The 14671-nt window shown below is 35.3% G+C and overlaps 1 protein-coding gene across 1 annotated transcript; it reads left to right on the forward strand.

Annotated features, from left to right (window-relative positions):
* The first annotated feature begins 2958 nt into the window (after positions 1-2958).
* LOC121322910 (Golgi-associated kinase 1B-like) lies at positions 2959-14645 on the forward strand. Its single transcript, XM_041263498.1, has 4 exons — positions 2959-4112; positions 9528-9742; positions 11784-12010; positions 14103-14645. The coding sequence occupies exons 1-4, from the start codon at positions 3158-3160 to the stop codon at positions 14308-14310; spliced, it is 1605 nt and encodes a 534-aa protein (XP_041119432.1). The 5' UTR covers positions 2959-3157; the 3' UTR covers positions 14311-14645.
* The last annotated feature ends 26 nt before the right edge of the window (positions 14646-14671 follow it).

Below are 14671 nucleotides of genomic sequence, written 5' to 3' on the forward strand. Positions count from 1 at the left end.
TAGGAGAACCCTTCAATAGAGGTGAGCAGCAAGATGTTGCAGAGTTTCTCACCAAATTGTGTGAAATTTGTCCTGAAGTATCTCGCATGGTTTCAGTCACAATAAGTCATGACATTCTATGAACTAGATGTAACTACTGTTCATCAAACTGACAGGTGTTGCATGTTTACCCTCTACATGTACCTGCTGGTACAGATTCCATGTGTTTGGAAGAACTCATTAATAGAAATGACAAATGGGCAATGAATCCTTGTAGCAAATGTATGCAATGCAAAACTTCTCCAATCATGAAACGCAGGACAACGGGAATTACCAATTATCTTACATTATCATACACCAAGGACAGGGTGTTACTTCAGGACACTATGTGTCTCTTCTTGCTGTGGGTGCTACTGGAAAATGGGTGCACTTACTGAAGTCAAACCATGGCCAAGAAATGCAAAGGACATGGATATGGTCTTTTATGAAGAGATCTAATGCTTCACAAATGCCTTGCATTGGCATCAAGGAGAATAATGTTTTTTTTTCAGCATTAAAATGTGTTAATATACTACCCTTTAGCACTGAGATGCATATGTACCTTTTTAACCAATTCATAGCATTGTACTTTTGTAACTATGTAAATATCAACATAGCAATACCTACAAAAATATACGTATTGTTTTCACCACTGATGGATGTACATTTGCAACTAAAATAATACAATATTTACACTTTCAATACTGTCAAAAGGTATTTCAGTCTGCGTTGAGCACTTTCCTTGGCATATATATGTCTCAGTATCTTTATTCTGGTTACAACCCAGCTGATAAGGGAATGAGCATTTCAATGTAAAGTGGAGCGATAAAATGGAGCGATCAAAAAAAGAAGCCAAGTTAGAAGCAACAATGGTGTGGATGTCAGGTACTAGCACCTTTCTGATTGTGTCTATTTGTTTAATGCTTGACAAGATTGCCCCAATTGCATCTCCTAACTTGAGCTTTTGTGTTTGATATCACCACTTTAAATGGCTGTTGCATTTTTCTAACTTGTTTTATTACATTGACAATGTTTTTGTTATAGATATCACTTCTTTTTTTACTTCATCAAATAATGAATAAAGCGAGGGAAAGCTATTAGAGAATGTGTTTGGCAAACAAACATACAAACAAGACAAGAGAGTAATAAGTAGAGAAACATAACATCCATCAGTGGTGAAAAAAATATGTATATTTTGGTAAGTATAGATATACTGATATTTACATAGGCACAAAACTACAATGTTGTGAATGGTTTTTGTTATAGATACAATATGATTAACAAGATGTTTATTTAAATACTACCGTATCAAACAATTCAAGTACAAAGTAATACACAGCACTGGACTGACAAGGCCAATACAAGTAGTTAACGCCTTTTAACTGTAGAGGTCGCTAGAATAAACTAAAAGAAAAAATATCCGCAATAAAGTAGCTACACTGTATCAGTGTTTAATATTTTTCACAAAAGTTTAATATTTCTGAACATGGATACAGCTGTGTCTTTTAATATTGCAATATGCACACTTGCATTGTGTTTACACAACAAAACATACCATGGTTGTATAATAAAAATATCTGCAAAGTAGATATTATCATTTACTATTTATTGTAATAAAACAACATTTAAGAATTATCTCCTTAATACCTGATTACATTTAAATCACATTGAAATGGTACACAATGATACACATGATGCATTAAAAAATGGAAATGTATAATTATAGGAAAAATATTTTACAGCAAAAGTTTTGCTTTTGTGGATGAGGTTAAAAGTTACAAGATATAGCTTTCTACAATTATTTGTTTGAGCAAATCTCAAAAAATGCTAATTCAAAAGTATTCATTCTGTTACAAGGAAAATTAAATTAATAGCTAGCTGAGGCGTCTTTAGCAATAGTAACCTCTTTTAATCCATTAGGATATTTGTCAGTGAGCTTTTGGCATGATCATTTAGTAATTTTTGACCATTCTTCAACACAAAATTGTTTCAGTTCATTCAAATTCTGAGGACTGCTCTTGTACACAGCCTTCTTCAACTCATACCAAAGATTGTGACACCATTGTGACAGTACCATGAGTCTTGTACTTCTTGATAATAGAAACAACAGTTGAAATTGGGATACTCAAATGCTTGGAAATCTTCTTGTATCCTCCAGCTTTATGACAATAAATAATCTTCTGCCTAAGGTCTTCAGATAGCTCTTTACTTTTTCCCATATTGAATAACCCTTTTATACTCTCTAAGAATGTTCACCTACAATCCAGTATTTTCTAGTCTTTTCTAGAATTATGTTCTGTATTATCATATTGAAATTTCTAGCACCTTGTAGACAGTACTATTATAGCCTCAACATGTATGAATACTTTTGAATTAGCATTTTTGGAGTTTTGCAAAAAACAATGCTGAAATAAATAACTGATGACATATATTTCTTGTAATTTATTTTTCCTCATCCACAAAAGCAAAACTTTTGCTACAGAAGTTTATTTCTAAAATTCTTTGTTTTCAAGAAAAGTATACATTTCCATTGGGGTATTAAACTTTTGACTACAACTGTAGATTTTTTTTTTTCATATAATATTTAGTATCATGTGTAAATAACTATGAAAAAGAAAATCTGTCACTAATTGTATCTGAACATGATCATGTGTAAGGACTATAAATAACAAATGCATGTATTGTACAAGTACAACCCAACTTGTTTTTAACACGAGTTATTTTCTATACACGATAAATAGTTGATTTAAACTCAAAATGTAATCATATCATTGTAATCATAAACACTATGGACATGTGTAAATAATATAACCCAAAATACATCAATGACACCCATTAATTTGCTATATTTTGTTTAGCTTTACAGTACGATCCGATAACGCATCTTTTCCGCTCCATGCTTAGTTCACATGTTGGCTCGGTCAGCTTTGTTTGCACAGTTGTCTGTTCATTCTGAGAAACAAATCACTTTTCAGCCTGACTGATAAGACTAGAGCTAGCCTGCTGCTGGAAGGTTATCCCTTGTTAGTTACAGACTACAAATCGCCCACGCAACACATTGGAAACGAGATTCAGAGGTTATGCATCACTGTAAACAGAATCTGAAGACATTACGCTTAGTTCACCATGTTTGATCACAATGGAGAAGCCTTTATTTCTTCATTGCAAAATAATAGACGTGCTTGTATTGCACCCGTGTGTCTGGATTCTAAGGATATGGAACACAAGACGCCTGAGGTCAAAAAGGAATTTGTTGATCGCCAGTGCTTGTTTCATATATGCGTTTTTTCTTGTTGCTCAAGTGGGGCTAGGTGTTCCACGAGACATGGTATCTGAAAGACAGAAATACAAAAGAAGCGAAGAGGTCCATGTGTCAAAGCTCGAATCCCCTTTGGACAGCACACAGAGTCGCGCTATGCGCGCTGGGGATACCTCTCCGGATATATATTTTTCATTACAGCCCAATGTTGTGTATATCACACTAAAATCCAAACGCAGCAAGCCTGCAAACATCAGGGGGACTGTGAGACCAAAACTTCGGAGGAAGCACTCGATTAAAAAAGCAGAAGTTGACCAAAACGGGTTACAGTTTTTGGGGGGCGCTGATCACCTCAATGAGGACAACAGGTTGGTATCAAATAATAACAAGGGCTACGGAGATGAAATTGCAAGGAAAACAACACAGTCAGATGCACAAGTTAATTCAGATATTAAACGTGCAATTCCACGCCAGAAGATGGGGATGGTTGGGCTAGAAAGTAATATAAGGATATACAGTGAGAGTGCACCGCCTTGGTTGAGCAAAGAAGATATTGAAGCACTGCGCATTCTGGCTGATTGTAATGTCACCGCGATTCAGGACGATCCTTCTAAACATCGGGGCTTGATCCTGTTTGAAAGTGCAGGTGACCTTTCACTGAGGCCCTTGGGTGAAAGCATCAACGGGGTGGAAGAAACATCTTTTTGTCGAGGACGATGTGGCCTTGTTAAGAGACCCATGGATATGAGTGAAGTATTTGCCTTCCATCTGGATAGGATCCTGGGACTGAATAGAAGTTTTCCAGCTGTATGCAGGAGATTTACCCTTTTTCAAGGTGATGCCATGCAGAAATCGTTACTTCTTTTTTTTACATGAACACAAAGTTACAATAAAAGTATACCATCCATTAGATTTGATAATTTCTCAGCACAAATATTAATATAACAATGATGAAAACTTAAAACTTTGTTCTGAAGAAGCAGACATAATGTCTGTTTTGACAAATTTTAATGAACATATATTTAGTGATGTCACTTTAAAAACTGAAAGTATAGTACTGTACTATGTGTTATGTTTTTGGTTGGTACAATGTTTGGAGTCTCATTACCACACATAAATTACATTTAATCATCAATGATCTAACTAGCAAAGAAAATGTGCACCTTAAAAGTTTCCATTCTAGTCTGGTATTCACATCAGCTTTTTCTACATTTCCTGTAGACTAACAAACACACTGTGCAGTACTGTACACTTCAAAATGCATTGTCACCTGAGGTCACAAGTGGTTATTTAAATGACCAAGACCAAGGCATCTGCTAAACTGCACTGCACTGGTAAACTAAGCTACATTACTGTACATGCTTGGACAACTCCCCACAGGTTATCAACTAATGACTCAGACAAGTCTTACATTATTATTACTGTATTGACACTCCAGGGTTAATTTAAATGAGGAGGTGCTAAAAATTTGAGTTTTCATTTAAATAACATCAATAAAAGATAGCTGTGAAAATAAGGACCTCTGCTAGTTTTCACACTTCAGCAGTGCCTGGGCATGCGTTTTCATATTTCTTGGTCCTTACAGGCCAGGTATTTGTTCGATCCATCTTCTTTAACCAATTAAACTTATATTAAGGTCTCAAAGCACTTCATTATTTCAACACACCTATTAAACCTTGACTGGAATGGTTCTCCTGGTAGTAGCCATCCTTATGAATAATCAGCACATGTCATTACAATAATGTTTTCAATGCATGTTGATTGCTAGTTATTTAGCTCAGTGGTAGGTAACTCAGGTCCTGGAGTGCCATTCCAGCCTAGATTTAATAGCTGTAATTATTTCATTAAGTACCTTAGGACCTGGGCAGAAGTTTAAATGATTCAGTGTATTACTTAAGTTGTTGTTAAATTTTTAATTAGGAAAGCCATATTGAGCTGCATTCAGCTCGTTTGCAAATGGGTCCTAGTCAACAAACGATTTACATAAAATACAACAATAGTAATAAACAAATGAACAAATAAATAAATAAATATAATACATACATAGTATACATTAAAATTACAAATTACATGCACAGGCCATTTTTAAATAGGTAAACAACAGTTTGTTAAAATTACAGCAGAGGTCTCAGATCTAATTTCTGTAGGTAAGTTATTCCAATCAGGAAGAACAGCAAATGAAAAAGATTTTCTTCCAGCAGCACTTTCAACAGTCGGTACCCTGAAATATTTTGTGCCGCTGGAATTACGTAGGCTGTATTCACATATAAATTCCTGGAATAAACAGTTTAGATAGACAGATAGCATATTATGCACCCCCTTTAAAAATAATCTGATTCCAGTTTAAATTTCTTCTACTGTCAGGTGATAACAGATTTAGCTTAAGGTACAATGTACAGTGATGTTCTAGCAGAGTACATTGAAGTACAGATCAACATATCCTGTTACACATTGTATCAGTCTTCTTAAGTGCATCCTGACTAGCATTCAGTAATAGGACTAGTTGCTAAAGTTGCCTACCCATGATTTAGGTAGAGTGAATAGGGTAATTGCTTATTTTTTTAACAGCTTTTTTAAACTTTCTTAGTTTCAGCAGGCTGTTTTAGCATGTTGTGAGTTATAGCTTTCAGATTATTACAATAATTAGTTTTTTGAAAGCTGTTTTAATTGTTATTCAATACACTACTGCAATTGTCTTATTGTTTATTGTTGTTGTGTACGGCCAAACGTGAGAAAACATACTCCACTTATGATTATTTTGAATCAAAAGATTAGCATCTTAAGATTTCGTCCATCCTATGTTTGACATATTATTGCATTTTAAATTTGATGTAAAACAAAGAGAATATCACATAATATTTGTTTTCAGCAGTGTAGTGAAGATAGATGGTACACTATAAACCCAAATGTTAAACATTTTAGTGCTTATTTTAATTGTTTTAGACTCTACTGTAGACACACAAAACACAGGGGCTATCAAAATAAACAGTATAATGTAAAATGTGTGCATACTAACATGTGTTTATAATCTGTTTCTAATACTATGTTTAAACACTATACATAGTGTAGTTAGTACCTTTGTCAATAGTAAACACTGTGGCTACAAATACAGGTATCTGAAGCTGAATGTGACATGGTATGTCAATTCAATTCAATTAGACTTGACCCAACAAGAGCCAAACTCATCCTCCCAGTACAAGCTTCAGCTTCACTAATTTTGAAAGAACATTTCTTCATCTTTGGCTACAGGTATTTCATTTAAATGTGTTCTCTGCGAAGCCATTACATTTATTTTGCCCTTTTCATCTTCCATGGTTCCAGTGTGTTTCATATCCAGGGTACATCTCTATTCATTCAGTATTTCTGACTGTACCTTTTAGTAAAGTTGAACCACCAAAGAGGGGTCAATCTCACAAATAATAAAAACATTGTTAAAGAAGTAGCTCTGTAACCTGCAGGATTTATACCTTAAATATACCTGTAAAAGAAGCTATTTGTATGTTTTTTTATTTATCAATATATGAAAAAATAGGTAAATTATTAATTGTATTATCCCCAGGGGATGCATACTGTATCCCTGGCAACAAGGATAAAGTAGAGTTGTAAGTATGTCACTGTGTTAGTGTGGCAGGGTAAAAGCCCTGCAGAGGTGTGGGCAATGTTGTGTAGCAGGGAGGGGGTTAAATTCCTCCCTGCAAAAACACGTGGGAATGTGGCTGGAGCCGAAAATTGAATAAATGATTCAGTGATTAATTAGGTGTATAAAGGCTGATCATGGGTGTTAGTTTAGAATTAGCAATAAGAAGTAATGTGGATGTTAGTGTTTGTGTGCTGTTCTGTGATGTAAATATATTAAGTAATATCGTTGGTGTTTAGGGGAGTTGTGAAGTCGTGTTTATTGAAAGCGGCAGCTCAGTCTAAAACCGCAGAGTTTAAATATATCTATTGTTTGTTTTGTCCCTTGTGCCTGTTTGTTTTGTGTTTTGTTTATTATTTTATTATTAAAGTGCACAAAAGCGCTTTAAACCCTGCAGCTTCTGTCTCTGGATCTCCTTTCTGCCAACACCAGCCTTGGCTGTGACGCTACCCTACCACAGTCACACTTACGTTTTTAAACCTATCATAGAACTGATCATTCGTCTATCTGTAATGAAACATTCATTAGTATAGATTCTTGAGAGTTTTGCAATCTACACCTGGCCATGATGGCCAACTTGGTGATGAGTATTGGCTTGTGATTGATTGCACTTAGGAAAGCTATACAGTATATTTTAGATGCAATTTAATTTCTGTAAAGAAGTTATTCCAGATACTATGAATTTAAGTCCCATTCATGGGGTTTTCATGCAGGTTAATTTACATGTGAAATTGTGATGCGCGTGCACGTTTGGGAGAATTACTAAATCAGGTTTGTGACCGAAAAAAAACTGCCAAAGAGAGGGATAGGGTAAATCTAATTTATTTGTGTAAATGACGAAACACACAGGAAAATCCCCACCTGTGGAAACCCGCATTTCACATATAAATGTTAATAAGCATGTTTATCCTTAACTATAAATATTGCAAGGAAGCAGGTCAGTTGTTACTGTGGATTCCAAGATGGCAGAAAGCAGTGACTGAAGGGCGATTTTATGGTTAGCAGGGGTGTAGTTCACCTTAATGATAATGCGGGCGGCTTTTTTATTATTGTTTTTTGCTGTGTCTGGTCTGTCATGTTGTATATCTCTTGTGGGTTTACGGTTCTGTATAGTAGTTATAGTAGTAAAGCAGCTGTTTCAGAATACCCTTGCTGTAGAAACTATGCTAAAGTTAAACACAAAAAACTGCTTTAATGTCTAACTGAATTAACCTTCCCCATCTGTCTCACAGCCACTGATTCCTGAACACCTTATTTTGTTGTTGAAAAGAGTTTGTGCAGGATACAGCAGGCAGTGGCAATTATGGGAACAAACTAATGCTACTCTGTAGTCCGTTTCATCAGTATCAGCCACCCAGACGGGTACGGTTCCTACGCCAGGGTAGCATGCGTAGCATCACCTGATCCCCGATATGCTGTATTGCCTGAATGAAAGGGAATATAACATCCAGTTTCTAGCCATGGTGATTTGCAGTACCTGTTAGTAAATTTCATTCTATACCTTCTAGTTTATTTTTTTATTTATGAGTCGTAAGATAAATTAGTTGAAACACTATTTATTACTAACGACATGACACCCCACTAATGACATTTGAAAAATAATTTAGGCAAGAGCAGTAAAACACGTTATTAACCAACCAAACATGAGGTATTTTGTTTTATTACAGCAAGTTAGATTCACTCATGTACCAGTTCTCTGCGTATGGAAACCACATTTTCACAAAGTGTCACTAGTAATCTTCAAAAACAGCACAAGTACTTTACGCATAGCTAATTTACATATCAACCCCCACCTTTCCCCTTCATTCGCATGACGTTGGGTGAAAAGCCCGGTTTACTCGAGTAAAATAAACTGAGCGAATGGAAACCCAAAAAAGCACTTTACAAGAGATATTTTTCTCGAGCAAATATCTCCAGCTAAAAAAAAAAAAAAAACATGCATGGAAACCCCATGATTGTCTAAGCAGCTTTGGAACCTCATGGAATGAACATATAATATTGACAATCATGACATCATCAACAGAATTCTTGAAAGATAACAAATTGAATGTGTTTGAAATGCTTAGATTATATGTCATTTTATTATTATTATTTAAATCTGATGTGTACATCAGCAGTTATACCTACAGTGTATCTGCAGAACCACTAATTCACATGTTGATGATACCTGGAGCTAAATTCTCAAAACCTTTTGTCAAATTGTCATTTAACTAAAAAAAGTTGTGAAAGGAAAATGGCCATCTATTTAAATTTCAAAATGAATAAGAAACCAATTAAGAGACTGCTCACAAGCCCCTAAGTTAACATGACAAGTTTTTTTATTTCAGGTTTGTTAACTTTACTGGGTGTGTCTTTTCTTTCTGAAAAAATTGCACGAATGATGAGTTGGAGTAAATGGCTTTGAGAATTTAGCCCTCAGTCTCCACATTTGTTCCAAAAAAAATATTGCGCTTCTCATGTCGAACCCGCTTTTGTTTTTCTTGTTTGTGATTGGTTTCTTATTTTCACTCCTAAACTGTATTATTGAGGTAGACTTGGCAATAGTTTATCAACCAATATTTATTGTGTTTGTCAAATTGTTGGTAACTGATAATGATGTATTTCATTTTCTAGATGGCCACCCCTGTCCTGTAATCTTGTGGGATTCATCCCTCTCTCCAGCAGACAATGAGGCACAGTCTACAGTGAGACTTAACTGGGGATCTTACCAGCACTCACTTAAGCAAAAATGTTGGCACCGTGGTATAGTGCCCAAAGCAGAGTGGGGATGTTCAAATGTACACCACTTTGAATGGAGCAAGTTGGCCCTCTTTGATTTTATGCTGCAGGTGGATAAGACTTTAAGATTATTTGTGATAACATAGCTAACACATCAGTTTCTCATTCTGCTGTCCTTCACATTTGTATCGTTTCTTGCCAACCTAACCACATAATGACGAGGTATGAAGCTGGCATTACATTGTTTTATTACTTTAGGAGTGGATTACCTCTTGACAAACAAGACTATACATGATTTTAAAAGAGTTTAGCACTATTTTGCAGTAAGTTGCACCAGCATATTGTAGTTTCGGACGACATGGTCAGGCAAGCACAAAGAAATTTAGTATTTTGGTCAAGTTTAGTCTGATAGACAGTCCTCAGCATGCTCCACAGCTGCCTGCTGCCAGTCCAGACTTCAGCTCTCTTCACCCACTGCTATGCAGGTCTCTGAAAAAAACAAAAAAACCAATAACAAGAATTAGCGAATGGAAGTCAATACAGTTATTAAGCTATGGAGTGTCACCATTATTGTCTCCATAGACTTGATGGACTCACCAAACACCCATGGTATTTATCTGTGCTACTTTGGCTTTTGAATTATGGGACCTTTTAGCATTTAAAAGCTTGTCTGAATGTTACATAGATGAATAATGCTGTCTCATAGCACAAAAGGTTTATTTGCTGTTTATTTTTCCAGAATTAACTTCGCAGCAAATGCATGTAAAAGAAAGACCTCATTGTAAGGATTATCAAAAAATGATTTAAATGCTCAATAAGATTTGTAGCCTGATTAAGTCAGACCAAATTGAAGTGATATACTTTAAGTATGGAAGGGTTTCAGTTGCTCTGGCCCTCGTTGTTTTCGCAATAAGACTTGTCCTTTTCAAAAGGAAACATCTGTTTATTAAAAATGTTCAGATGATCCATTGTTGTGCATTTGCTTTTCTTAATCCCTGACCTAAGTGGTAAACATTTTGTAGTTAAAACTAGCGCAAATGTTTTTTTTTTTCTAAATTTAAAAATTGTCATCCTGGAAAATGCCAATTGGATTTAAATAATGTGTTCAAGGGCACTCTGACCACCTGACCAGGCAGGGGTGTTTGGCTCTCTATATAATGAAATTATTCCTAAATGTGCCATAGGAACTAAAGTGTGTTATGCATTTAAAAAAAGCAAAAACAAAAAAAACATATTATAGTCTCTCTTAATGAATAATTGATTGATTATGATACTTTGAATTCCAGACATTCATAAAAAGTTTGTCTTGAAATCTAAGTGTATGTTGATGGTTTTCAGTGTTTCCTCCCTGAAAGGGTTCCAGGCTAAAATGAATCTAATAAAAGAGAACAAGTACCACGTCATAAAACACCAACTAGCTCACCATGAGAATTCTTTTGACTTTATATAGTTTCTTTTTACACTAAAAAGAAAAGTTGCAATGGATGTACCCTTATACAAGTCTCCCATTGTAACAGCATAGCAAAGTCTTATAAAACACAGTCAAAGAATGGTAAGCATTGTAAAGAATGGGCAGGTATGGTAAAACATATTAATAAACAAACCAGGGTAACTGGTAAATGCATGATATAATCATGAATAAGCATGGTAAAACTGCAGAATACTGTGGTTAACTTTTAATAGGGTACACTTTGATTTGTTTGACTGGTATGCATTAGCACAATTTGCTACTTCTTTTTTTTTTTGACTCCTTCCATGCCACTTTCTTCCCCAACTACCATCCATTATTGAGAACACAGACGACAGCTAACTTACGCATAAGTTAAGCATAACGGCTTTGTACAAAATTAACTAAATTCAATTAATTTATATAAAGTACTCGTGGTATAAACAGGATAATTGATTGTAGGCTATTAGGTACAATAGTTGTCTAATCTGTTCTGTCACCACTGGCATACCCCTGCTCCATGCTTTATATTTCCGCTTATGTCACTTATTAGATAAATATTGTACTCAATACCTTATTTAAGTGTAAACAACTTCATCAATGCTTAATTTTACAAAGCATGATGTACAGTAATATACTTTTACTTAAAAATATATATTTTGCTGTTTCCACCTAAAACATTTGTATGTATTTATGTATCACAGGTCTATAATCGCCTTGACAGGAATTGCTGTGGATTCAGACCTCGAAAGGAGGATACCTGTGTAGAGAGAGGCTTGCATCTGAAATGTGATGACCAAGACAGCGTTGAGCTGGTGCATATTATTCAGAGAAAACTGGATCCGAGGCATTTGGTTTTCATTGACAACAGGGGATATTTTGACAGAGGTGAAGACAATCTGGATTTTAAATTGCTAAAAGGCATTAAGGAGTGAGTATACCTTGCACAAAAAACAGGCTTCTAATTAGAACTTAACATCAAGGCATCTTTTGCAATTATTTCCCAAATATTTTTTTTTGTATGTGTGCGTCTGTTTTTCAAAGTATTGTTTTATTACCTGTGTCCTTTTTGTATTGTGTTTGGAGCTGTGTTATTTTGGTAAATAAATAAGCATAAATAACATAAAATTCACACAGGTACCAAAACAAAGCAAAACAAAAACAAAAACCACTGCATTCCACTAAATACCGATGTAATATAATATTTAGTTTGACAGTTGCGAGTCTGAGGTACAAGCATCCAATCTTAAAAGCCTCAAAGTACAATATCAGGGGTGTTTTGATTCACATTTGATTCCCAAAACATATACTTCTTCTTTAATAGCTTGACATACAGTACTGTTGACTTTACACTGTTAACTAAGACAGCAGCTGTAGGAGGGGGGTTCAATGAATTACGGTCATGCTCTGACTTATCACCCCGGTCTTTCATATCTGCATCCTGCATTTAAATCAAGCTGCGTTCAAATGTGTAAGTCTATTGTATAAAGTGCATAACTTTATAACTTCAGACCCTGGTGCAAGATATGTAATGTACAGGATATTGGCATCGCTTCCTTTAAATGTCAGCATGTTGCTGCCAGAGTGGATATAACTTTGTACCAAAACAGACATACCTTCCTGTGCTTCTTGTACAGCCTTTAATGGTTTAAAAATAAGTCCCTTATTGTTTTGCTGCAGATCTGTTTCACTATATTTTCACTCCTTATTTACTGTGTAGGGAAGTGGTGCACAACTCCAACCAGGTTGTACATTATTTAATTTAACCTGGTGAGGGTCATTTCTAATATAAACAGAAAGGATGCTTTATATAATAGCAGTAAACTACATGCAGATGACAGAATTCCTCTGATCTTCACTTATCACCCTATCAAGTGAGAAATACAGAAAATAAACTTACACATTCTACAGCAAGTCCCATTTACAGCACCTATTTTCTAACAGAATATATAGTCCACAGTGATATTCATCCTTCAGTGGAGCTTTTAAAGGCACATTTCCATGCAATAGACCATGATTTGCTACCTATAAATACATTAGCACCCAGAGATCGGAGGCACTAAATCATCATTCAGCATCCATTAACCTTTTACATGCACCTCTAAATGAATAGTGTACTGCATTATTTGAATTTGAATCAAAACCAGTACATATCCAGCAGCTCGACATTTCACCAATGATAATTACACTGCTGAAGACATCACCATCTGTAGGATCAATCAGTGCTGTGGAGCAAATGGCGGTCGGAAACAAAGGGAAACAAACCTGAGTTCATCTTTTAAACCTCAAAGCCTCCACTAGTGTTTTCCACTATTATAACTATTATTATAACTTTGACTGTTATTAATACAGCTTAGTTTGGTGAGAAGAAACCAAGCTTGTCATTTAGCAATATTTAATACACATTGATCAGAATCTTCAAAACTTGTGATCACAACAACTCAAAGTAAACTATACCTGAGCAGCTAATATGAAGTGTTGTAGTAGCTAATCCATCACATTTACCCAGTGGCTCTCAACGGGGGCACAAAGCAATCCAAGGGGGGTAGTGAGAAGCATACAAAAAAATGTATTTTTTATTTATTTATTATTATTTCAAATGTATAAGTAACATGACGTTCTATAGATGTCTCCGATTGATTCTATGGTAATATTAAAACAGATTGATTCTATGGTAGTATAACCCCTCCCAAAAATGTGTAAGACTTTTACACAGAAATGTGTGTGTCTATATATATATATATATATATATATATATATATATATATATATATATATATATATATATATATAGGAATGCAGTACTTGTCTTAATCTTGTCAACTACTACTGTATATGTATCCTGGCGATACATGTAAAAGCAAAATTGCACAATTGGAGCCCTCCTCTGGGCTTGTTGAGGAGGAAGGTCTCATGTGATGTTGAGGGAACGAAACCTAAGATTTAGTCCTGTGTCAAAACAGTAATGCATGTTATTAAAGCATAAGAAAAATGGAAATTCACATCTTTGTTGTTCCCCGTAGGCTTCCTGAATCTGCAGTGTCTGTGCTGAAGAGTCAACGTCTGCGAGAGCGGCTCCTCCAGTCTTTGTTTCTTGATAAAGTTTACTGGGAAAGTCAGGGAGGCCGCCAAGGAATCGAGAAGCTGATTGATGTGATCGAAAGGAGGGCAAAGATTCTCCTTACTTACATTAATGCGCATGGGATCAAAGTGATACCCATGAATGAGTAAAAGCTGCAGTGATTTGCTGAGCCTCGTGACCAGAAAGCCACACTGGTTATCTTGCACCTGTCTAACTTACAAGAAACTGTAATAGTGCTGCAGTATGAGAATGGGAGGTAGATGATCAGGTTAGATCTTGAATTTTGGTAGGATTGTCTGTGTTTTACGTGTGGCTTACTTCCAGTCCAGAATTGAAAGAAGTATCATTTCAAAACAATAAAAGCGCTATGTAAAAAAAAAATAATAATAATTAGAGAGCTAATAGAAATCTGTCCTATTCCAGTTTGTATTTGTGTGGGAATTCCACCCCCCCAAAAAAAATAAAATAAAATTGTTTGGCTGTATTGCATGTTTGTTTTCTTGCTAGGAC

The sequence above is a fragment of the Polyodon spathula genome, chromosome 1, assembly GCF_017654505.1.
Source record: "Polyodon spathula isolate WHYD16114869_AA chromosome 1, ASM1765450v1, whole genome shotgun sequence".
Taxonomy (NCBI): domain Eukaryota; kingdom Metazoa; phylum Chordata; class Actinopteri; order Acipenseriformes; family Polyodontidae; genus Polyodon; species Polyodon spathula.